At 46.5% G+C, this 26,159-nt stretch overlaps 1 protein-coding gene and 1 pseudogene across 5 annotated transcripts; both read left to right on the top strand.

Annotated features, from left to right (window-relative positions):
• The first annotated feature begins 1,542 nt into the window (after window positions 1–1,542).
• Window positions 1,543–1,833, top strand: LOC102429825 (annotated as a pseudogene).
• Window positions 1,834–7,962: 6,129 nt separating this feature from the next.
• Window positions 7,963–23,765, top strand: CALCOCO1 (calcium binding and coiled-coil domain 1). Of its 5 annotated transcripts, none has more exons than XM_006095774.3 (16): window positions 7,963–8,033; window positions 10,455–10,634; window positions 10,968–11,070; window positions 11,810–12,000; window positions 13,710–13,868; window positions 14,265–14,413; window positions 16,356–16,446; window positions 18,596–18,751; window positions 18,954–19,208; window positions 19,658–19,783; window positions 20,249–20,344; window positions 20,694–20,802; window positions 21,034–21,233; window positions 21,594–21,700; window positions 21,932–22,003; window positions 22,667–23,765. In XM_006095774.3, exons 2-16 carry the CDS (start codon window positions 10,479–10,481, stop codon window positions 22,842–22,844), a joined length of 2,148 nt encoding a protein of 715 aa, XP_006095836.1. In that variant the 5' UTR covers window positions 7,963–8,033; window positions 10,455–10,478; the 3' UTR covers window positions 22,845–23,765. The 5 variants fall into 5 exon arrangements, with proteins under 5 accessions (XP_006095836.1, XP_006095837.1, XP_023615431.1 ...); XM_006095775.3 differs by having other exon boundaries at window positions 7,997–8,061; XM_014461802.2 differs by lacking the exon at window positions 7,963–8,033 and adding an exon at window positions 8,889–10,360.
• The last annotated feature ends 2,394 nt before the right edge of the window (window positions 23,766–26,159 follow it).

The following is a 26,159-nucleotide window of genomic DNA, read 5'->3' as shown; positions in this document are numbered from 1 at the left end:
AGAGGGGAGCACTTAGGAGTCAGATATTCTTTTTTAACTTCCTTTTTTTCCTTTTTATATATTTTCATTGATTTCAGAGAGGAAGGGAGAGGGAGAGATAGAAACATCAATGATGAAAGAGTATCATTGATCGGCTGCCTCCTGCATGCTCCACAGTGGGGATCAAGCCCACAACCCTGGCATGTGCCCTGACCAGAAATCGAACCGTGACCTCCTGGTTCATAGATTGATGCTCAACCACCGAGCCATGCCAGCTGGGCAGGAGTAAGAAATTCTTTATTTGGACCCTATACTTGCGGTGTTACCTTGGTAAAGTTATTTAATATTTCTTAGCCTGAGTTTCTGATAAAATTACATAACAATATGACCCACTTCATAGTATTGGTTGTGAGAATCAAGTGAGTCCAAAAATGTAAAAGACGCCCTGACCAGTGGCTCAGTGGTTAGAGCATCGGCCCATGCACCAAAGGGTCACAAGTTCAATTCCCGGTCAAGGGCACAACTCCTGGGTTGCAGGTTCAATCCCCGGGCCCAGTCCAGGCATGTCCCCCGCCCCAGGAGGCAACCAATCAATGTGTCTTTCTCACATCAATGTTTCTCTCTCTCTTTCTCTCCCCCTCCTCCCTCCCTTCCAGTCTCTCTAAAAATCAATGGAAAAGATATCCTCTGTGAAGATTAACAACAAAAATATGTAAAAGGCCTTTGAAAGCAGAAAGCTACAAATGTCATTGGCTATTATTTCAGCAGTTGACACAAAATGCTTATTAAAAACCTTTTGAGGGGGCTGGAGGTAGGTTGAAGAGGGTAAAGATGGTCAAATATATGACGACAAAACACTTGACTTTGTGTGGTGAGCACATAATGAAATATACAGATGATACATTATAGAATGGTACACTAGAAATGTATATAACCAATGTCACCCCAATAAATGTAATTTTAGAAAATGTTTAATAAATAATATGAATGAATGAATAAGAATAAATGGGTGGAGGATTTCTCAAAGCCACATCTTACTCCCTACTGATAAAGGAAGGACTAAAGCAATCTGGACACTTTGAGATTAGAGTGGGATTGTGGGTCCATGGAGTGAAGCAGGAGCTACAGGACCTGAATATTATGGAGAACCATAAACCACACTTCCACCCAGCCCACGGAGCCAAAGAACTAAAAGGACAAAAGAAAATGGGACAGGGCCCTAAAAAAATGTCCAAAACAATCAGAATTTGCCCTAAAATTATGTTAATGTTTTTGCTATTGCAATGGACTGAATGTGTGTGTCCACCCAAAATCCACATGTTGAAGCCCTAAACTACAATGTAATGGTATTTGGAGATTTTGCGTTTGGAAGGTAATGAGGGTTAAATGAGATCATAAAGATGGGACTGTCATGATAGAATTAGTGCCGTTATAAGAAGAGGCCAGGACGTCCACTTGGTGTTGTGGCTGCGACCGCATGTGGTCAACGGCGTCCACCTCAGACTCTGCTGCACTCCATGTCCTCAGTACCAGCCACTTGCCTTCCTGCTCATCTCACTCACTATGTCCAGGTTCACGAGCTGCCCAATTCCTGGGGGCAGAAACCGGCTGCCCGACTGCCACAGCACCATGCGGGGGGTGGGGGGCACGCTATACCCACTACCCTGGGAGGCACCAGGATCATTTACGACAGAAAGTTCCTGCTGGGGTGCAAGAACTCACCCATTCCCCCTGCTGCCTCCTGGGGTCACAACTCCTCCAACAGCCCCACCCTCCAAGCTGGAGGAGCTGAAGGAAGAGAAGGAGACAGAGGAAGAGATATTCGATGGCACACAATTTGAAATGGACATCTAATCCAGTGCAGATGACGTGTGTGTGTGTGTGTGTGTGTGTGTGTGTGTGTGTGTGTGTATAGTTAGCAGCGGTTCTCAACCTGTGGGTCGCGACCCCTTTGGCGGTCGAACGACCCTTTCACAGGGGTCGCCTAAGACCATCCTGCATATCAGATATTTACATTACGATTCATAACAGTAGCAACATGACAGTTATGAAGTAGCAACGAACATAATTTTATGGTTGGGTCACAACATGAGGAACTGTATTTAAAGGGCCAGAAGATTGAGAACCACTGAGTTAGAGGAATCCCTCATGCTGTTGCTGCCACCACCTCTTCCTGAGGTATCCAAAGACCAGCTGGCCTCATCTAATCTGGAAGGGAGTGCTTGGTTCTGGGCCTCCCTTAGTTCTGAGGCAGCTAGACCAAGAATAGGAATGGGCACCTTGCCAAGCCCTTAAGTCTACTTTTTGTTCAGTTTGTAGGCACTCCTCTCAACCCCAGCCTCCCACGCTCAGGCTGAGGCAGAGACTGGGGGGTGAAGTATGTCACTGTCTGCTTAGTAAACATTCAAAGAAAAAAAATAAGAGACCAGAGATGTTGCTTTTTCTCACTCTCCTCCATGTGAGGACACAGTGAGAAGTTAGCTGTCTACAAGGCAGGCAGCAAGTCCTCGGGAAGAAACCAAATCAGCCAGCATCTTGATTTTGAACTTCCAAGCCTCCAGAAATGTGAGAAATAAATTCCTGTTGTTTGTGTCACCTAGCCTATGGTATTTTGTTATGGCAGCCTAAGCAGACTCCAACACCTACTTCCCACCGAGTTCATAGTTTGGAAACACTAAGTAACAGCCTACAATAACTGATGCAACAGCTGCTTCTGTTATGTTTGTAAAGCACCCAACATGAGCACCTGGTACATGACAGCCGCTCAGTAAATACCAGCCATTATGATTTTTTGAGAAGCATCTTGTTATATTGGAAAAGATATGGGTTGTTCAATGAGATTGTTCTGAGAGACCTCGGGTAAGTTACTCTTAGAGTTTCAGTTCTTCATCTGTAAAATCTAATAGCACCTTGCCCAGCTATTGTGATGATTTGTTAGGTGAAAGAGCCCTCTCACATCATAGGCACTCCACCAGTGGTAGCTCCTCAAAGCTTTCCAAGAGTCCAGGACCAGCTTCCATTCAAAGTGTATTATGCATCAGGCACAGGCTAGATGAAGAAATACCAGAGTTAAGAATTACAGAAGAGAAAAAGACTTTAAACTTCAGGAAATAGGATTCATTTTGCAGCAGCTCCTTCCACAACCTCTTAAGAGCCTTGTCAATCTTCTCCCAGCCAGTCAGGAGTTAGCCTGTTTTCCGAAAACCACAGTCTAAGATCTCACAGCCTCACTCAGGAGTATTTTTTTTTATCCCTATAACTGTCACTCCCAACAGTCTTCACAGTATTATTCCCTGTGTTTAAAAAAAAATCGTCAGTGACTAACTTACTCTTCCTAATAGGAACCAAGTCCAAACCTTTTAGCATGATGTATTGATTAATGAAACACTACTGCTCTGGCCAGGTAAGCTCAGTTGTTAAAGCATCATCCCGCTACACCAAGGTCGCAGATTCAATCCCCAGTCAAGGCACATACAAGGGTTAACCAATGGATGCATAAATAAGTGGAACAGCAAAGTCAATATTTCACTCTCTCTCTCTCCCTTCCTCTCTCTCTCTCTCAAATCAATAAACAAAAAACATTTATTTTAAAGAGAAAACACTATCTACTATAAAACATAAAGCCCAAAATTCTAGTGGTGTAGCAAATGGAAATTGAATTATTGGTTAAGTGAAGTCCCAAACACATGTTGATGATTAGCAGGTAGTTCTCTGCCAAGTGGTGATTAAGGGAGCTAGATTCCTTCCAACCTGTGGCCCCATCATCTTTAACATTTGGCCTTCAAGGTCACTGTGCTTAAGGTCATATGCATCAAGCCAGAAAGGAAAGAACATGAAGGATCTCTCTTGAGAGGTTTTCATGGGCCACGCCTGGAAGTGGAACAAATTACTTAAAGGGAAACCGAAAAATATGGTCCAGGTATGTGTCTAAGAAAAAGAAGTAAAGAAATCTTGATGAACACATAGCCAGGCTCTGGCATTCAAGATACTCCACACTCTGTCTTATACTTACCTTTCAAACTTGATCTTTCAAAGTTGATACCATTTACCTTTCAAACTTGATACCATTTTCCAGATATGGTTATTAGTCAGCTTTGCTGTAGTAACAACCACTCCCAAAAATCTCAGTGGCTTATAGCAGCAAAGATTTATTTATGCCTCATTATGTACGTTGTGAGCAGGCTGCAGCTCTGTCCTATGGGTCTTCTGATTTCAGGACACAGGTAGAGGGAACCAGTCTCCTGTGGAATACACCCATTCTAGTGGCAAAGAAGAACAAGAAAAATGGAAACTCTCATGCTCAAAATGGCATGAGTCACATTTATTCACACCCCATTGGTCAAGGTATGAAACACAATCAAGTCCAAAATCAGTGAAATAAGATACTGTAAGTCACATAGCAATGGGCAAAGAAGTAAATTATTTCAAACAATAAATCCATCTATTACAACTGCCATCTTCTATCTGAAGTACATGACAGACATTACTAATTAATCCCAGAATTCAATAGAAATTGAGTTATTTGGTTAAGTGAAGTCCAAACCTTCTCAATATAATATTTCAGGCAGTAATTACCAATAATCTGAATTTAGGGGGAAAAAAGTTAAAATTGATGTGCTGTTCTCAAGTGACCTCTTAGACTCCAGTAAACATTACACATTCCCACCTCTGAATCTGCTTCAACCTGCTTCATCCTTCCTAGACCTTGTCCTGCCAAACTATCCAAATCTAATCCATCCTTCGACTATCTATACATTCATCCTTTCAACAAAATGTAATGAACACCTAGCATAGTACCTGACACGTATTTGTCAAATGAATCTGTTCTAACCTTACGCTTTGCACATAAATACTCAGTGAACATTTGTTCCCTGATTAATTAACAACACAGTTCAGTTCTGAAACTGGACAACCAATGGGTCTGGGCTGCCTGTCACTACTTGAGCCAATTAAGCAGAAACAGAGTTGAATCACATATGAGTGTTTATTCTAATAATGCTGCCAGTATGGAAGATCAGCAGGTCACCCACGAAAATCTGCTCTGCACTCTGCCCCCGTCCCCCCCGCCCCCCACACAAGCCAGCTGCTTATATGGGGTAGAAGGACAAAGATTGTAAGGGAAAGTAGGAACTACAGGCATGGGGAAGTAGGCAAGTATAATGGTTATGGGTTACAGGCAATGTGGGCTGGGGTCACAAATAGCAGACACCTCCAGGACCAGACTGTAGAGGTAGTTTTCAGAAAAGGATGGACTGCATTCTGATGTTAACTACCATGTTCAGGGCCTACAACTTTCAGCCAGGTTAGAATGTGCTTTCTCTAATCAGAATAGAACAATCACGGTTAACAGAACATGATGAATATTTCTTATAATTATAGTTAGTCCCCACTATTCTATTTCTGCCCCTAACAGTTCCTTAGAACAATGGAATTTAGTATCACATACCAGGAGTTTCTGGGGTGGGAGTATGGTGTATCTACTACTACTATGGTGTACTGACTACCTGTGCTTGAATCCTGATTCTACCACTTACTAGTTGGATGACCCTAGGTCAGTGATGGCGAACCTTTTGAGCTCAGCATGTCAGCATTTTGAAAAACCCTAACTTAACTCTGGTGCCGTGTCACATATATAAATTTTTTGATATTTGCAACCATAGTAAAACAAAGGCTTATATTTTTGATATTTATTTTATATATTTAAATGCCATTTAACAAAGAAAAATCAACCAAAAAAATGAGTTCGCGTGTCAGAGGTGACACATTCCCACCTCTGAATCTGCTTCAACCTGCTTCATCCTTCCTAGACCTTGTCCTGCCAAACTATCCAATAGGTTCGCCTATGTCATAGGTTCGCCATCACTGCCCTAGGTAAATCACTTAATTATCTGTGCCTCAGTCTTCATCATATGTAAAACGAGGGGGGGGGGCGGCTACTATATAAGGCTATTATTGAATTAAATGGAAAACCTCAGCATAGTTTAAACACATAATTGTAACCACCCAATAAATGGAAGTTACTATTTTTAGCTTTAGCTGAGACTGAGACTGAGTTTTCTTCCATGCATTTATTCTGGGTGTAAGACATAAACCAAGAACACTTGGGACTTTGATTTCTGAACAGGCCTCACTCTTTTTTTTTTCCAGGTCTTTTGTTTTGTTTTGTAAGAGGACCTCACTCTTAATTTCTCCAGGACCTTGAGCTCATCCAGTGGCTTGTAACTCATAAATCCTGACTAATTGTACAGATGTGTCTCAGTGTTTGTGAAGCCCAGTAACTTATAGTTAAGTGCTTGGAGATCTTCAGATGAAAGGCACACAGGGCAGGCACCAGACACCCTATTCAGTCATAACAACAAAAAATACTACCAAAAAAAACTTGGTATAAGCAGGGACCCAGAAAGAGCAAATCAATCCCCTAACATGAAGCCTGGGAAAGAGATCATAGAATGCCTGACTACTTGGAGGGCCCAGAAGGGGGAGGGCACATGATGCCCAAGTCTTTGACATAACTTGGGCTGTGGGAGGAGTGTGACTCTTTCACCTCTCCTAAATAAAAACAGGAGCAACAACATGTATTGTTACCCTAATTAATTTAAAGGCTTGGGCAAACTGGCCCCAGTAAGTGGTTTGTTTGTGAGTTGTGATCGGTCCTAAATTATGCCAGGCTCCCCTTCCAATTTCATGCTTCTACTTCTCCTCCCTCCCACCACCACCCCCACCCCCACCGCACCCTCAGGCTATAGACCCTCTCTAGACCAGGGGTCCTCAAACTACGGCCGGGGCCACATGCAAATACAAATACTATATTTGTTCCCGTTTTGTTTTTTTACTTCAAAATAAGATATGTGCAGTGTGCATAGGAATTTGTTCATAGTTGTTTTTTTTAAACTATAGTCCAGCCCTCCAACGGTCTGAGGGACAGTGAACTAGCCCCCTGTTTAAAAAGTTTGAGGACCCCTGTCCTAGACCCAGAGGTCACTCTAGGCAGTGGTTCTCAACCTTCCTAATGCCGAGACCCTTTAATACAGTTCCTCATGTTGTGGTGACCCCCAACCATAAAATTATTTTCGTTGCTACTTCATAACTGTAATTTTGCTACTGTTATGAATCGTAATGTAAATATCTGATATGCAGGATGTATTTTCATTATTACAAATTGAACATAATTAAAGCATAGTGATTAATCACAAAAACAATATGTAATTATACATGTGTTTTCCGATGGTCTTAGGCGACCCCTGTGAAAGGGTCGTTTGACCCTCAAAGGGGTCGCGACCCACAGGTTGAGAACCGCTGCTCTAGGGGGACCCAGTCGAGGGGTGTATTGGCAGGCCCATCACTGAAACCCTCAAGTTGTAAAGAAATAGCGGTGCACAACACGTAGTTTTTACAGGGGCTGTCCCTGAGGTTGCAACAGAGAAGAAACTGCTAGCACAGCTATTAGTTTCCCATCCCTTAAATGGCAGGTGGCTGTGAAGTCCTGGCATTTATAGAGACATGCAGTCCTGGTGTTCTACCATCTCATAACTTCGATATTTTAGACCGGTTCCTTAACCTTATCAACTTTAGATTCTTCCTCTATAAAGTGTGTAAAACAATACTACCTATCTCAAAACTTGTTAAAATTAAACTAAAGAGTGCATCTGAACTCGTTGGGCGCAAGACGCACTGTAAAATATTACACAGCGGGCGTTAAAGCCCTAACTCCTCCCCACCCCGCAACTACGCACGTTACAAACCCTCAGTCACCACTAATGCAGCCTGCCCCCTCCTAAGGAATCATGGGCCGTGAAGTCTTTTGATGGCCACACCCTCGTTTGCTGTCATGGACGTGAGAACTACGTCTCCCAGAATGCAGTGGTGAGGCCCCCGCCACGACCGCCCTCTTCTCCGCCCTCCTTGCACAATAGCCTCCTGGGATATGTAGTCCCAGATCCAAGTCAGCTCCCCAGGAAAAGACCGTGGAGGAACCACAAACCCCAGAAGTCCTCGCGCTCATTCTTCTCCCTCCCCTCTCGGAGTCGGAGTGCTGTTTTTGTTGTTGGTGAAAGGTAAGGGAACAGCTGATCCGTCTGTGGGGTAAGAAACTTGGCCTAATTTGGGGGGATCTTATGGGGCGTCACCCCACTTTCAGTCTATGAAAGGATAAACTAAGGGGACTGTAGAAAGGGGTTGCAGAAACGTTTGGGTTTTAATACTTTACGTACGAGTGAAGCCAGCTCCACTGTTGTGGGAGTTCTTGGTCTCAAGGGGGGCCCTGATCAAAGGAATACCGCCCCTCACTGTTCTCACCTTCTTCTCGTCCTTCTCAAAAAAAGCTTGATATGCTTAAGGGAGTTGGGGAGAGACTGAACTATTTGCTCATCCTTCCCCATGCAAAACTTGGCCCTACAACCTTCCCTTTCCCCTTACCACCCCCACACCCCTCGCCAATCCAAAGGCCTTTACTACGTTTGACTCGCTGCGGGGCGCGGGGGGCGGGGGGGGGGGGCGGACCTTCCCAAGGTGTAGAATGTCAAGGAACTCTAGAGCCTTACAGAGTGGGATGATGGTATCCCACCATGTGAACACTCCAGTTTGACTACACACGTACAGAGCTCTCTTTCAGGCCTGTCCCAACTCTTAAGGATTTTATTTGTGGCAAGTATTTGGGATTCCCCAGGCTTAGATCTTTGGGATAATATATACCCCCTTAGAAAACCAGAGAATTATATTTGAAGAAAACATGGACTGTTTTTTTTGTTTGTTATATTTTTATTGATTTCAGAGAGGAAAGGAGAGGGAGAGAGAGATAGAAACATCAATAAGGAGAGAGAATAATGATTGGCTGCCTCCTGCACACCCCTTACTGGTGATCGAGCCCGTAACCCTCGGCGGTGCCCTTGACTGGAATCGAACCTGGGACCCTGGGGTCTCCAGGCCAACACTATCCACTGAGCAAAACTGCCTAGGGCTGGACTAGTTTTAACTAGGGATCTTTGAGAGAGGTGAAAATCTAAAGAAACCCATTTTCCTCAATTCAATAAAAAAGTTGCTCTTTATGGTAGAGCTGGCCCACCTTTCCTTCTCTGCTGTCTCTCTTCTTTTAAAGTTCCTACCCGCCCACCCTTACTTCAGCCTGGTGTGGGGTTGTGATGTTCGGGGTGTGCACATGACTAGTGGCTATGGCTGATTGGAGGCAGTCAGCTGTGGCTGACACAGGATATAGATTAGTGGGCTAGAGAGAGGGATGAGGAGGGCCATCTCACAGCCCTAGGCTGAGGAGTTCTGTTGATTATTATTGTTATTGTTCCTCTCCCCACCTAGCTTAGAACGCCTCTTCCCCTCACTTTCATCCTGTAGTGTGCTTCCAACTATCAATCCAAGCAGATGGAGGAATGGAGGTATTCAACACTTAGAATTGAGGCTAGGGGAGCAGAGAGAAAATAGGGAGGAAAATAGCGAAAACTGGGTTACATATAGTCAAACCAGTAGGTTTGCCTGAAGAGATGAATGTTAAGTTTTTTTTGAAATATCTCTTCCTTCTCTCAACATTATATATAAATATCCCCTTCTCAGGGCTCCTTACTTCCCACCTTCCAGTCTGTCCCCTGCCCAGGGGTGGGGCTTTCCTGGCTCTAGGCCCCCACATTCCATCTCCCCACACCACCACGTTCCTGCTGAGTGTTTCACTCCACCCTTATAGCAGCCGCCTCCAGAATTCTTGACTTCCTGAAATAATGAAGTTGAGGACACAACCTGTCTTTCCTTATATCCTCCCTTTCCCTTTGTCTCTTAGGTGAGAGTCGAAGCTGTTTTGTTTGATTATTTGTTTGTTTTTAATTCTTGGGATTAGACAGTTCAGAGAAGGGAAGAGAATGAGAGCTCATGGGCCTGAGAATTGGGCTATCCCTCCACCCTCAGCCATATTTTAGCTCTGAAGATGCAATCATTACTTTAAGAGATTTGTTGCTATTTCCAGGTGTCATAGTCATTCCTGTGTAGTTGGGTCAACAAGCTCAGGTGTACACAAGGAGACCTGCTCAGAATGAGGGGGCTCCACACCTCAATTGGATTTTTAATTCAGGAGCCAGAAGATGTGGGGGATGGGATGCGGACATGGAAGCTGAAGAATTTGGAATCCTCAAAGATGTTAAAAGATGGAAGAGGAGGGACTGAGGAGGGCAGAGCCTAGGATACTGAGACTTGATCAATGGGGCAGTGAAAAGGAAGCAGAAATTAACTCTAGGAAGAGTTTATGACTTAGAATGGGAGTAGTGTGAGACAAGACCAGGATTGACATGGAAGGCCAGCTTAGGTCCTGCAGGCTAAGAGTGACATCTCTAAAAGGGTCCTAAAACCCTCAGGGACTGGATACTAAATATGACTTCACCTCCAGGTATAGTGGCAAGGGCTGTGTGTAGGGGTGGATGGAGGTGAAGGGGAAAAAATGAAGTGGAGAGACTTTAGGATATTGACTCTTTGTTTCATAGGAGGGCACGTATCTCAAGGGAAGGATGGAAGAATCATCAATAAGCCGGGTACCATCTCGGGGAGGAGTCAGCTTTCTGAATGTGGCCCGGACCTACATCCCCAATACGAAGGTGGAATGTCACTACACCCTTCCCCCAGGCACCGTGCCAAGTGCCAGTGACTGGATTGGCATCTTCAAGGTACACCTGGAACCCCTTTCGCTCAAGTTCATGGGCTGTGGGTAGGTTGGAATAGGGAGAATGACTAGGCTCTTGGATTCTCAGCCTCAAGTTGATAGAGAAGAAGGGAAAAGATGGCAAGATGATAGAGAGTTTTCTGTGTAAGCAAAGCTCATCTCCCCGTCTTAGCTTTGCTCTCTTTTGACACATTATTGTCGCCCCACTTTCCCCGTCTTTCATCATCCTTGCCACTGTAACACAATCCTATTCTCCCATTCAATCCCTCAGCCCTTTCTACCATCTATAGCTGGTAGTCCCATCACCATAGCCCTCTCTCACCTTGAACTTTCACAGGTGGAGGCTGCCTGTGTTCGGGATTACCATACATTTGTGTGGTCTTCTGTGCCTGAAAGTGCAACTGATGGTTCCCCTGTCCATGCCAGTGTCCAGTTCCAAGGTACAAGGGAAGATAGAGGACTGGGAGGGAGGAGTCAAGGGGGATAGAGGTTTGGAAAAAGGAAGTGGGCTCAGAAACACAAAAGTTAGGCACAGAGAACAAGGAAAAATAAGCTCAAAAGAATAAAATAATATCCAACAGGCTCAGCAGACATGGGGTGATCATAGAATCAAGGAATTAGAGGTGGAAGGACCTGTACAGTGCAACTAATTCCTCCTCCTACCGAAAGAAGCAGGAACTAGCGGGTAGGGAAGAGGGAAAAGTGGTGCCATATATTGAGAAGAAGGTGGTCATTAGATTCTAAAAGACCTGGATTCAAATCTCAGCTCTAATACTTATTAGCTGTTTGACACTGGGAAAATTACTTAGCCTCTATGTGTCTATTATCTTAACATTAAAATGAGATGCCTGGTTTATAGGGATAATAAAAGGATTTTAACACTGTGCCTGGTACATGGTGGGCACTCAATAAATATTATTATTATTATTATTATTATTATTATTATTATTATTAAAGGTAGATTTGGAAGAGGAAGGAAAGGACTAGGCAGAAAGGAGCGAGAAGAGTATCCCAGGGAACAGAAAGTGTATGGGAAGTGGAGAGGAGAGAAAACAGAATATGGAACAGGAAGCAAGGGACCAGAGCCAAAGAGTGGATAATAAAATATACCAAGGGGACCTGCTGAGCACGAGGGCCTGGGATCATACTGCGGTCCTGGGTCCATTCTTTTTCCCACAGCCAGCTACCTGCCCAAACCGGGAGCCCAGCTTTACCAGTTCCGATATGTGAATCGCCAGGGCCGTGTGTGTGGGCAGAGCCCCCCTTTCCAGTTTCGAGAGCCAAGGCCCATGGATGAACTGGTGACTCTTGAGGAGACTGATGGCGGCTCTGACATCCTGCTGGTTGTCCCCAAGGCAACTGTGCTGCAGGTGAGAACAGAGCAGCAGCTGCTCCTGGCCAGGGGAGTGGGAGGACAGCATTGCCAGGGGGCCCATCCCACGGCACCTTCCCCTCGGCTATAGCTTCAGCTGGAGACCTCACTGGGAGTTATACAAAGTCTTGCCTCCAAGAAAGTCTCCATCTAACATAGACAGACATGAACACGTAGGGCAGGAAAGCAAGCCACCCACAGACCAATGTTACTCAATTCCATAAGAACTTTTTGAGCATTTCTTCTTCAAGTGCTACATCCTGCCCTAGGCCCTAGAAGATACAAAGGGTAGAGGGAGGCCACGCCAGGGAAGGAACAACCAGAGGAAGGGGAGGATGAAACCCACTTCCAGGACAGATGAGGAGTGAGAACAGACAGGGCCCAGACCTGCGCTGTCCTATACTGGAGGTGCTACCCTCATGTGGCTCTTGAGCACTTGGAATGTAACTGGCCCAAATCGAGATGTACTGTGTGGGTAAAATACTGACTAGATTTTGAAGACCTAGTGTTAAAAAAAGTGTACAGATCTCCATAAATTTTTTATATTGATTACATGTTGAAATAATAGTTTTGATAGACTGAGTTAGATAAAATATTATTAAAATTAATATCTTTCTTATTAGTACTTTATTTTTAAGTGTCTACTATAAAATTTTAAATGATATATGTGGCTTGTATTATTTTTCTATTGAACCAAATAGAGAAGAATTAGGGAGTAGAGACAGATGTTAGCAAGGAAGACTTCCTGAAGAAAGGTGAGGACCAGTGCTAGGTGGGGAGGAAGTACACTCCCCAGGCAAGAGGACGGGCCTGAGGAAGGTCAGAAGAGGAGAATGAGTAGCTTGTCTTTGATTTAGATAAACTCCAGCCCTCTAGAACCCTCTAAACACATGTAATCAACACAAGAATAGGAAGAAGATGTTTATATCTTACATTAGTCAGAGATATGTAAGCTCCCACACTGTAATCTGTTTTTATATTCATCGTTCTCATTACAATTATTTTGCAACAACCTAGGCTAAGGATCACTTTACAGATGACACAGAGATTAAGAGAAGTTAAGTCTCTTGTTCAGAGTCACATAGATCATAAACATTGTGTTGGAGATTTAAACCCAGTGTCTGACTCCAGATCCAATAGGTTAAAATTAGGGGCGCCATCTGTCCTGTCTGTGTGGATTGAGAAAGATTTCTACCAGATTTCTGCAATTGCTGAGCCAAGGAGGGGCCAGCCCTCGAGTGGGAAGAAGTAAAAGAGAAAAGAAAAGAAACAAAAAAAGAAGTAAAAGAGGAGTGGGGTCCTAGTTTGTGTGGCTCAGTTGGCTGAGCATCATCCTGTGCACTGAAAGGTTGCCAGTTCTTTTCCCAGTCAAGGCACATACCTAGGTTGGGGATTCGATCCGGGTTGGGGCACGTATGGGAAGCAACCGATTGATGTTTCTCTCTCACATCGATGTTTTTCTTTCTCTCTCTTTCCCTCTCCCTTCCTCTCTCTCTAAAATCAATAAAAACATTTTTTTAAGAGGAGTGGGCAGTTAAGAGTGCCGGGAGCTGGTGGGTGGTGGACAGCCTTCAGTAGCACACAACTCACCTCTCTGTAGCCTATGCTGATGTATCTTCCCAATCCTGAAATGAATCTGCAGCGATGGGATGGGACCTTGGAACGGGTGCTGCACAAGCACACCCTCCTCTCCTCCTGCCCCTGTAGAACCAGCTGGATGAGAGCCAGCAAGAGAGGAACGACCTGATGCAGCTGAAGCTGCAGCTGGAGGGGCAGGTCACGGAGCTGAGGAGCCGAGTACAGGAGCTGGAGACAGCCCTGGCAACTGCCAGGCAGGAGCATGCGGAACTGAAAGAGCAGTACAAGGTGGGATTGGAGAGGGGGCGGGACAGGGCCGGCTGCTCACCCGAGATCCAAAATATTAACCCAGTGAAGAGGGTGAAGGGGAGATATTAGTGGGCTTTTACAGATGGTTCTGACAGTAAAGAAATAGGCTTAAGTTGTAACAAGTAGGATTACATTTGATATGACAGGAGACATGTCCCAGATTTGTAAAAGACTCAGTTCTCTGAACACAGGAATGCTGAGGTCGGGTTGGGGTAGGTGTGTCCGCTGGTAAGGGAATTTTTCCTTGTGTCTTTTTTCAAGGAAGGTTACTGGGTAAGGGGGTTGGAACAAACTCTGGTATGCTCCTTCTAAGCCTTTGCTCCAATCTTTGAAATGAGTCTCAACTTTTCTCTTCTGGGGGAACCTTAATTCCAGGGGCTTTCCCGGTCCCACGGGGAACTCACAGAAGAGAGGGACATCTTGAGCCGGCAACAAGGAGATCATGTGGCACACATCCTGGAACTGGAAGATGACATCCAGATCATCAGTGAGAAAGTGCTGACGAAGGAGGTGGAGCTGGACAGGTGAGGGGACCTCCTGTGCCCATTACATTTCCTCTGACCCTGGAACTCCAGCTTCCTGTTTCAGGGAGGCAAACTGCTCTGTCTCAGGTGGTTTTTCTTTCCTTTCTCAATTTCTCTTAGGGTATTTCATTAACTGAGGGTATCTTTTTCTGCCTCGCTCTCTTCCATCTTTCCAAACTTACTCTGTATTCCTCACCTTCAGAATTAATTGTAGTTACCATTTATTGTGTAGCAAAGGCTAAGCAGGAGCTAGGAGTAGAGGATTTGAAAAAAGAGAAGTGGATAGAACAGTCAACACAAGATAAGAGAGGATGGATTTAGGATCGTACCACAGCAAAGAATAAGATTAGACTTGTTCTCACTGTTAGGAAATGATAGAACTGGTGATCCATGAATGTTATGGAATCTCTGCCCTGAAAAATGGAATAAATCATAGATTTTTAGCATTGGGAGTAATGTAAGGTATTCAAGACATGTAAGAGAAGATCACTACCTCAGGAGGCAGCCTCTTTACTACTGGACAGCTGTCATTTTTGTACCCCTTGTGTTGATTCAAGCTCACCCATTCTGTAACGTCCACACTTTGGTCCTGCTTTAGACCTCTGGAGCCACATAGAATAAATTTCTTTCTTCTGGCAGACAACTATTATTTCTAGCAAATAACACAAGTACTGACCACCTCCCCTTGCCTGTTCTTCAAGAGAAATACTCCTAATTCTTTTTTCCGTCAAATGACGTAAGTTTCTTTCATTCAGTACTGGTAGATTTGATATTTTTTCAAACTCTTTAAAGGAAAGAGGCATTCTTTCCAAGGCCCAGAGTAAAAAATGAGTTGATCCCTGAGGCTTCTTCAGTTCAGGATGTTAGTCTTGCCCTAGGGAGATACTAAATGTCTAGGTTCTAAATCATGGAATAGAAAATCAGGGATCAGACTGAGCATCTGGAAAAGATTAGTTACTGTCTAGACCAGGGGTCAGCAAACAATGGCCCATGTGCCAAATCTCACATGCCACCTGTTTTTGTACAAACCACAAGGTAAAAATGGTTTTGATAGTTTTTAATGGTTGAAATATTTTTGACATGTGAAAAATATGTAAAATTAAAATTTCAGTGTTCGTGCCCTAGCTGGGTAGCTCAGTTGATTAGAGCGTCATCCCGATATGCCAAGGTTGCAGGTTCGATCCCCTGTCAGGGCATATCCAAGAATCAATCATTGGATACTTGGATAAGTGGAACAACAAATTGATGTTTCTTTCTTTCTCTCTCTCTCTCTCTCTCTCTCTCTCTCTCTCTCTCTCTCTCCTCCCTCCCTCTCTGTCTCTCCTTCCCTCTCTCTCTCTCTCCCCCTTCCCTCCCTCTGTCTCTCCTTCCCTCTCTCCCTCTCTCTCTCTCTCAAATCAATAAATTAAAATTTTTGAAGTTCTCAGTGTCCATATAGTTGTATTGGAACAGCCATGCTCACTTATTTACTTATTATCTATGGCTTATTCCTCACTACAGTGACAGAGTTGAGTGGTTGCCATGGAAACCACATGGCCTACAAAGCCAAAAGTATTTACTGTTAGGCCTTTTACAGAAAAAGTCTGCCAACTTCTCACCTAGACCAAAAGTTTATAATTAACAATGACTGTCACTTGTCTAGAAAAGACTGGATTCTGGTCTCTTGACTGAGTGAAAACAATGAGGGAACCATCGACAGGACATTCCTTAAAGTGATATGAAAGAGAAAAGAAAAACTGTTTATTTCTAGACTGTGCTCTAGAATCAGGAGTCTTGGGTACTTCGGGCTTAGAACTCGCTTTGGGAATTTGAGCATCCCACAGAGAAGTGGAGGTCTGGGCCCAGAGGAGCACCCGTAGGAGAGCTCAAGACAGAAGTTGGAGTCCTTCATTCCTTCTCTGGTGACCAGTCGGTTATCTGACATTCTGTCCCCCACTCACAGGGTTAGAGACACAGTGAAGGCCCTGACTCGGGAACAAGAGAAGCTCCTTGGGCAACTAAAGGAAGTACAAGCAGACAAGGAGCAAAGCGAGGTAAGGGCTCAGGGTTGGTTTGCTTTCTCAATTGTTCATCCAGTGTTTATTGAGTTCTTTCTGAGTGCTGGGCACCAAGGGCGATAAAAATGTAAAGAAACATTGTGTACACTCTCCTGGGGAACATAAGTCAGGATCAGTCAAAGGGGAATATAGGAAGTATCAACAGGGAAGTGTAATCAAGTGTGATGATGCTCCACAGAGATGAATGGGAGCACATTTTGTGAGGGACATTAGAAAGGACTTTTAAAAGGGGGACATAAGCTAGTTTAGTATTTCTAAACTTTTTTAGCAGCAGGATCTTTTCTCCTCCATCAGTGAAGTTTTGCATCTTAAGTGGAACCTCACTGATTAAGTAACAGCAATATTTCATTACTGTAAGTTTATTTTTATAAATGTAAATATATAATATTTACATATAAGATAGTAAAAGCAATTAGGTAATTTTGATGGATACCAAACTTGGAAACTGGAGGTTATGGATGACTGTTGTGTCAGTCTCCGTGGCTAGTTATAGTATTTTGTTACAGTTGTACAATATTGAGAACATCTTGCATCACACACAAGTAGGTGCAAATTGATAACAGTTTTTAAACTGTCCACCTTGCAATCTCATTTTGCTCTTCACTTCAATAGAAACTACAATAGAAACTTTATTCTGAGATTTATATAAAAATTAATTAACCTGCCCCTAGCCTGTTTGGCTCAGTGGATAGAGCATTGACCTGCAGACTTAAGGGTCCCAGGTTCGATTCTGGTCAAGGGCACATGCCCAGGTTGTAGGCTCGATCCCCAGTAGGGGGTATGCAGGAGGCAGCTGATCAATGATTTTCTCTCATTGATGTTTCTATCTCTCTCTCCCTCTCCCTTCCTCTCTGAAATCAATAAAAACATTTTTTTAATATATTTTATTGATTTTTTACAGAGAGGAAGGGAGAGAGATAGAGAGTTAGAAACATCGATGAGAAAGAAACATCATCGATCAGCTGCCTCCTGCACATCTCCCACTGGGGATGTGCCCACAACCCAGGTACATGCCTTCGACCGGAATCGAACCTGGGACCCTTCAGTCCGCAGGCCGAGGCCCCATCCACTGAGCCAAACCGGATTCGGCAATAAAAACATATTTTAAAAAAGAATGTAATTAACCTGGAAGCACATGTCAGTGGATTGGTGATCTCCAATGTGTTAACTTGTGAGATTGTGCATTTTTTCACATAATTTTTAATATTTTTAAATATTTGAAGTTTAAATTAAATATTTTCAGAACCTCTAAATGACTTCCTCAGAATCCTAGGCTTCTGTAGAAGGTTGTTTAAAAACCATTTGCTTGGCAGTGATGAAAAGGTAGAATTTGAGTAGACAGAGATGAAGGGAGGCCATTCTAGAAACAAAGGAAAACATGAGCAAAGGCTTAGAGTCCGGAACAATCAGGGCAGCTGAATATGTGAGTGAAGAGTTTGAGATAAGCCCTGGTCAGATTGTAGACGCTCTTGAGTTTAATCTTTGTTCTGTAAGCAGTGAGAGGCACCGATGATTTTCAAGTAGGTGACATGTACTCAAAGATTAATCTGATTGCCTTGTGGAAAATGAGCTAGTTGTGAGGTTTTTCAGTACTCCAAGCAAGACATGACCAGAGCCTGAGCTAACATGTTGTGGAAATAGTAGAAGAGAAAATGGATGTGAACAAGATGAAGAATGGAGAAGCAATAGGCTTTCCTATGGGCTGCTAGGGAGAGAACAGATCCAAGCATGGCACCAGGGTGTCCAGCTTAAGTGACTTGGGAATTAGTTTGAACCATGGATAGAAATAAGAAAGGAAAGACCTATAGTAGAATATATTGAGTTTGAAGGAACTGGAGGACATCTAGACTGAGTTTTTATTTAAAAGAAAAAGTGGAGAAGCAGAAATGAGACATGGGCTACCTAGTTATGTAAGACCCTAGACTGTGACGCTGGATACCGCACTTCGGGAGTGATAGACTGGATGTTCAGGATTGAGTCACTTTGAGCTGAGAACCCAAGAAGGGGTGACGAAAGCTGAATGCTTGAGTTTGTGTTAAATCTGAGAAGTGGAACCTTGACCTCTCATCACAGTGGTTCACTTCCCTGACCACCTCTTTCCTTACCTGTTCTTCACCTCCATCAGGCTGAGCTCCAAATAGCACAACAGGAGAATCGTCGCTTGAATTTGGAGCTGCAGGAGGCTAAGGGCCGGCAGGAGGAGCAGGGTGTGCAGACCCAGCGACTGAAAGACAAGTTGGTTCAGATGAAGGACACCCTAAGCCAGGCCCAGCAGCGGGTGGTGAGTGAAGCCTCGAGGCAACAAGAAGTAGAGAAAGTTACAAGGACTCACTACAGAAGTCTGGGGAAGGATATGACTAAAAACTAAACAACCCAATCCTGAGTCCTAATGCAGTGGGGGGAGGAGGTAGCCTAGTTAATATCTTCCTGGTTCACAATGACTTACTGGGAGCCCTGATCTCCATCTCTTCCTTTCTTCTGAGGCTGAGCTGGAGCCCCTGAAGGAGCAGCTTCGAGGGGCCCAGGAGCTTGCAGCCTCAAGCCAGCAGAAAGCCACCCTTCTTGGGGAGGAGTTGGCCAGCGCAGCAGGAGCCAGGGACCGCACCATAGCCGAACTACACCGCAGCCGCCTGGAAGTGGCTGGAGTCAACGGCAGGCTGGCCGAGCTCAGTCTGCATTTGAAGGAGGAAAAAAGCCAGTGGAGCAAGGAGCGGGCAGGGATGTTGCAGAGTGTGGAGGTAGAGGGATGGAGGGACCTGGCAAGCTCACAGCCATCACCCCACCTCTATGTGGTCAGATCTCCTAGGAGGAGAGAAAAAAAGGGGGCAATGGGAACCTCAGAAGACTTAGGTGGGGAGGAGCGGTGAGGGAGGAACACTTCATTGTCCAGGTGTGACTCATCCCTAAATAGTGTCCCAACCCTGATCTCTGTAGCACCTTGGTTACCATATTGATTCAGAAACATGGACCGTTCTGGGCACCAGACCCTTGCCCTAATGCCCATTACTGATCAAGCAAGTCCCTTGCTTTCAGGCCCCTTCCTTCGTTCACGGGTTTGAGGGAGTGGGGGAGGCAAGAAGGGGAAATGGCTCCAAAAGTAGAGGAAGGTCACAGTGAGGGATGGTGCCATTGCCAGTGGTGTCCCTTTTCCTTCATCTTCCCCTGTTCCTTTCTGGCCCTCTCCCAGGCAGAGAAGGACAAGATCCTGAAGCTGAGTGCAGAGATACTTCGGCTGGAAAAGGCAGTTCAGGAGGAGAGGACCCAGAATCAAGTGCTCAAGACTGAACTGGCCCAGGAAAAGGATGCTAGCCTGGTGAGGCGCCAGCCACCCCTGAACCCTGGTCCTGTGACCTCTTGAAGCCAGTGCCCCCTCTCTCCTAAGTGCAAGGGGCTCCCTTATTTATTGGGCAACATCTCACTTGCACATCTCCCAGCCCTCATTGGTTTGAAACATGCAGTGTCCCTTGCTGCTCTTAGGGTACACATTTGGGCCTAGTAGTGATGACAGGAGAAGTATGGCTTGCCCCTTCCATGCCCCTGCTATGTCCCTGCACCCAGCCCAACTCATCAAGGTCCACACTCAAGAGGCAGAGACTGCATTTCCCGTGGCCAAGGAAAGGGGCTCATGGGAAAAGCGTTGGGGCTTCCCCTGTGTGTGTTGGGGCAAGGGAGGAACGAAGGCACAGAGACATGATTCTAGGTTGTTGGGTCCAAATCCCAGAGCCCAGGTTTTTTAGGTACATTTTAGGCTCCTATTCCATTTGGCCCTTTCCCTCAGGTGCAGTTGTCAGAGAGTAAGCGGGAGCTGACAGAGCTGCGGTCAGCCCTGCGTGTGCTCCAGAAGGAAAAGGAGCAGTTGCAGGAGGAGAAGCAGGTGAGAACTCCCTGGTGGCCAGAACTGAGGGCTTGAGGACTAGAAACTGTGTCTCTTGGCTTAGGAACCGGTACCTCTAAGAGGACCCTGAGGCTAAAAATGGGACCATTATCAGCTGATTTGGCAGGACGAGATGATTGCTAGGGGAAGAGACATTGTAGGGGGCGAAGGAGGGCCCTTGGGGCGGTGGGGGGGGGGGGCTGTGAGGATCTACCTTAAGCTTCCCCACCTTTGGTGAAGGTGTCTAATCCTCGGGAGCTCAGAGTTAATATTGGATGCAGAAGGTTCTACAGCCCAGCAAGGTTGGCATCTTTCCAGCCTCTTGCATCTCTTTCCTCCCCAACACCAGGAACTGCTAGAGTACATGAGAAAGCTGGAGGCCCGCCTTGAGAAGGTGGCCGATGAGAAGTGGAATGAGGATGCTGCTACAGAGGATGAGGAGGCAGTTGCAGGGCTGGGTCTGTACACCCCCAATTTTGTGACACCTCTTCCCCGCTCCACCTTGCCCTGTTGGGGAGAGTTCCATGTGACCACCCCTGGGAGCTGCCTCTGCCTTCTGTGTTTTGCCTTTTTCTTCCCAGACTCTGGCCCTTGTCTAATTTAACTGTATCTTTTATCCAAAGGAGTCAGAGCTGATGCAACCCTCTAACAACGTATCCTTCTTTCTCTGCCCACTCCCTCACCTACAGGCTGCCCGGCAGCTCTGACAGACTCAGAGGATGAGTCCCCAGAAGACATGAGGCTCCCACCTTATGGCCTGTGTGAACGTGGAGATCCAGGCTCCTCCCCAGCTGGGCCACGAGAAGCTTCTCCCCTAGTTGTCATCAGCCAGCCGGCTCCCATCGCTCCCCACCTCTCAGGGCCAGCTGAGGACAGCAGCTCTGACTCGGTGAGCAGGGGCAGGGAGGAGGGGGTCGGGCCAAACTCAAGTGGCCCAGCCTCCAGAGCAGGAAGACAGGCATACAGGGCTCTCATTTTTCTTTGGGGAAGAGGAGGCAGGCCCAGCCTCTCTCCAAGGCCACCCAATGGACACCACCACAAAACCCAGTCCCACCAATAGCCTCACTACTCCCCACACTCATTTTCTTCTTATCCACCAGCTCCCTTCAAAACACCTTTCCTGCCCCACTCTTACTGCAGCCCTCTGTTCTCTGTCACGGCCCGGACTGTTCTTCCCTTACCTGTCCCAATGTGCTGCTCCCCCTTCTTGGACACTACCCCAAACCCAACCTATCTCTTTGGTGCCCAGGAGGCTGAAGATGAGAAGTCAGTCCTGATGGCAGCTGTGCAGAATGGGGGTGAAGAGGCCAACCTGCTGCTTCCTGAACTGGGCAATGCCTTCTATGACATGGCCAGGTGAGAGTAAAAATGGGGGGCAGGAGAGAGGTAGGAGAATGCCAGCAGAAAGGCTATCCAGGTGAACAGTCCCTGCCCTTCCCCCAGCCAAGAAAAGGAGACATAGGTGTGATTGACACAGAAAATTATCTACCACTCTAAATCCCAGGTGCCTTCGTGTAATCCTTACCCCCAGCTTATCAGCACACATGCACTCAGAGGCCCTGCCTTTAACTGGCTTCTGTTTTCTAGCACCATCTTTCGTGGAGCCCAAATTGCCCTGCATCCTCTCTCACCTGCCCCTAACGTTTCCCCAACCACCAGGTAGGTTCCTAGGCTCCATCAGGGGAGGAAGGGAAGTAGGAGACAAGCCCACAGGGACAAGAACAGAGAAGAGACTGGGATCCAGCATCCATCTGACCACCCCTGATACGCTGTCTCTTTCCTGACTTCCCTGGGGGACCCTTTGGGTGGTGAAGCCACAGGGGTGGGGAATTCAGGTATCAGATTGCCCCCTCTGCCTTCCTTTCCTTCTACAGGTCAAGAGGGGAAGGCAGAGGGAAGAGAGATTTTATCACCTAGTCCCCAGCTTTGCCTGGATGTGAGATGGGCTCAGGGTGGGGTGGGGGTATGCTGTCATCCTTCTTAGCTGGAGCAGGAAGATGAAGGACGATGTCAGGCTCATTTTCAGCTTCATTAGGCAGCAGATAGAGGTGGAGGGAGGAGAGCAAGAGGTTGGGGGATGGGCTCTGCACTGTGGGGACCAGCAAGGACTAAAGAAGGAGGGCACAGGGAACCGAGAAACTCCCTAGCATTGTGGGGAGAAAGATGCTGTGGAAGAGGCTCAGAGAGAGAACTACCAGGATGCTGTATTAGGAACAAGAGAATCTGGGAACCCAGGTGCATGAGTCCCTCTCCCTGAGGTCTGCAAGTCAATAAGGCAACAGAGCACACTGACCCTCTCCTTTTCCCTCTGTCTCTCTTTAGTGGCTTTGCAGTGGGTCCCTTGTCAGAGGCCAGCACTGGGGGCCCTGCCACCCCCCCATGGAAGGAGTGCCCTATTTGTAGGGAGCGCTTCCCAGCTGAGAGTGATAAGGACGCCCTGGAGGACCACATGGATGGACACTTCTTCTTCAGCACCCAGGACCCCTTCACCTTTGAGTGATCTCACCTCTCCCTAGTACAAGCACAAACACACACTCAAACACATACACACACTCACACACAGACACACATTTAGGTCTCATGCCTCTTTTCCAACACAGTGGGCTCCATGATATTCTGTTCCCTAAGAACCACTCCTGTGTGCCGTTTTTATTCCAAGCTCTCCAACCTCATCCTCTCCTACCAGCCCTTTTGTCCAGGCAGGGGTCCTTCATGGAAGAATGGCTGAATTTACCCCCTGAAAGCGGTTTGGGAGAAACCAGGATGGAGGAGGCCTCCCCCAGGGGGAGTAGAACCTGCCCCCTCCTAGCCCTGGTTGCTTCTGTCACTCACCAGCTACTGCAAGCACCACCACCACTCCACACACACACACACACACACACTCACACTCACACTCACAGTCTCTGATGCCCCAAAGCCAATCCCTGGGGCACCCTACCCTCTCTTCTTTGGGGTCTATGTTTGTTCCCCTGGGTTTCCTCTGGGGCCTGCATTGAGGCAGCAGCATGGACATCATGACCTCAGGTCTCAGTTCTGAACTTCATTGGTTCCTCTTACTGCCCCCGCCCCCCCATTGCCTTCCACACTCCACCCCAGCCTTTTTCCGTACCATTAGATATTAAGTTTGGAGGTTTCTTTTTGTATTTTTGAGGTTTTCTGTACTCTTATCTTCTGCCCCTCCATGCCAACCCCCCTCACCCCACAATGTCCTCACATGGAAAGAAATAATGCATTGTGCCTTCTGTGAGGGATGGGGGAACAAATGGTCCCAGGTTCTCCCACTTCCCAGCCCTTCCTCCCTCTCCAGGTTCCCCATAGCAATAGAGCTTTCTCCCCAATATCCCTCCCCCTGCCTGTAGTTTGGACAAATATATTTATATGGTATGTATAACTCTTCTAATAAAATGTGTTCTTATTATAAGGTGTGACTAGAACAAAGAACGTCCAGACACCTGGCTCTTAGACTTCAGTGGAGGGGTAAGAGAGGGAGGGGACTTCAGGCGGCTTTATCCCATTATGCATGCTGCGCTGGCCACCAGTGGGAAGAGGAGGAGGGAGGAACCTTTGTCCCAGGTGGAGGTCTAGCTTGGAGAATACTGCAGTGCAAGAGGAGCAAACTGTGGGTTGGTATTGGCTTGCTCAGGTTTTAGTCCCGGACGCGGGGCGGGGGGGGGGGGAGGGGGGGGGGACGACTCAGGTATAGGGCCAAAGTGCATCCCTTAGAAGGCAAGGGTGGTTTCCACCACTCAGACCTTCACCCTCCATAGCAGCCATCACTGTACCTTGGGCCAAAGGACAGGCATTACTCCTGTCAAGAGTGTACACCTTTGAGTATCCACTTTATAAAAAATGCCCTAAACCCCATACCCCTAAAGACTATTTGATATTCTTCCCATCTCTGCCTCCCTCTCTTCCTCTGTTGCCATCCTCACACACCGTGTGCACACTCTGACTCCACAGTCATGAAAATACATTCATCCACTCTAACCAGCTTCACGGGCTAGACAGAGACAGCATCATAAAGCATTTATTAAGGACCTGCGTGCTCCTCAAGGCTCTCAGGAATGCCCAGTACAAGCCATGCCTATAGCCCCCTTGTTCACTATCCCAGCAGCTCCCTTATCCACCCTTCATTCCCTTTAGGGCCCCTGGGTGGGCCACTGCCACCCCACCATTTCTTCTATCCACCTGAAACCCTCCTACCCACCCCCCTTCCAACCCCACCTGAATGACATCTTACATCCTTCCTTCTTCCCTCACATCGCTGTCTCCTAGCAACCCCATTTCATTCCCTGAATCCCTTCCAAGGAAATTAGAGATAATGGATCTCTCCTCTCTCCATCTCAACTCCTCTTTATTGATCCTCCTTTAATGAAAGTTAATTATAACAATGATTTAATTAATAGAATCCCTCTCTTCCTTTATTGCTTCCCGTATTAAGACTATTAATAAATACGAGCTGGGCTGACAGAGGCATCCATCACTGGCCTGGGATTCCCCCCATACCCTCCTTTTCCCCTCCCCCGTACCCCCTCCCATTCTTGGCCTATAAACTCGCCGGGGTAGTGGGGGTTAATCAGAGAGGAATTATGAGCCAACATCCCCAGCAGGAGGTGCATTTAATGAAATCACTTGTGATTTATGTCTGGGGGAGGTTAGAGAGGGAAGAATCTGGAACCCAGATATCCTTGCTTCTAGAAAGGTGGCCCCTAGTGCAAAACAGGAGGAAGAAAGAAACAGGAACCCAGGGCCCCTGCTCCCACCCACAGCCCCTGCCAAGGCGCGCACACCCCCTTCCCCAACAGGAGCCTCATGGGTAGCTGCACAAGGCCATTGACACACAGGCTACCAGACTAAAAGCACTTGGGAAAACTGCAGCGTAGGTTTCATTCTTTCCCACCTAATAAAACTTGACATGGGTCATTCTCACCTCACTTTCTCCCCAGCCCAGTTCTGCTTCATCTTCCTAAGCCTGCTCCATGCTCCCCTCCTCCATGAAGCCCCCCAGTACCTCATCAGACCCCTCCATGTAACTATTTAGAGCCCGCAGCTGCTCCTTGCTCTGTCCTTGTATGTCTCCTGATGTGCAATCTGCACCTTCAGGCTGGACATTTAAAGCCATTTCTCTTACCTACCCCAGGATCCAGGGCCTGGCCTCTGACACAGGGAGCTCAGGGAAGGTAATTGATTGCATGGGCAGAGAGGAAAGATACTTCCAATTTGAGTTCTTTTTCCTACTTACTGTGTGGTATTTGGCAGCTCAGCCTTTCTGCACGTTTCCCTTGGACCAGCTCGTTCCCCCCTCCTTCCCAGCATCCATACAGCATCTAAACTGAAAGGGCTTGAGAGCCTGGTGTGAGAAGAAAAGTCAGACCAGGAAGCAGCAAATAGGAACTAGGATGTCAGTATTTGGTAGGAGATGGAATGAATGCAAACATCACTCCCCTCGTACAGAACCTCAGTGGCTGCCTGGTAACTGGGAATGCGAAATGCAGGCTGCTGAGTGTGCCAGTCAGGGTCTGCGCTGACTGGTCCCACTTCCCCTTTCCTATCTTGAGGCACCCTGGACTCCAGTTTTACAGAACCACTCCACAGAAACAGGCACTACTTTTGCATGCCCCTGAACACATGCTTTCCCCTCAGTTCAAACGACATCCCCTCCTACTTGATTCCTTCGGTTATTTTTGAGATACCACATAGAGCACTTTGTAAATACGCTCTACATCATGTTTACAAGTTACAAAGTTTTCCATGGATGACAGACAATATGGTGGCTGAGTCTTAAAGAATGAGTAGTTGTGAACCATGCATGTGC

Source organism: Myotis lucifugus, unplaced genomic scaffold, assembly GCF_000147115.1.
Source record: "Myotis lucifugus unplaced genomic scaffold, Myoluc2.0 scaffold_160, whole genome shotgun sequence".
Lineage (NCBI taxonomy): Eukaryota > Metazoa > Chordata > Mammalia > Chiroptera > Vespertilionidae > Myotis > Myotis lucifugus.
The sequence above is the reverse complement of the archived record's forward strand: the minus strand, read 5'-3'. Positions and strand labels throughout refer to the sequence as shown.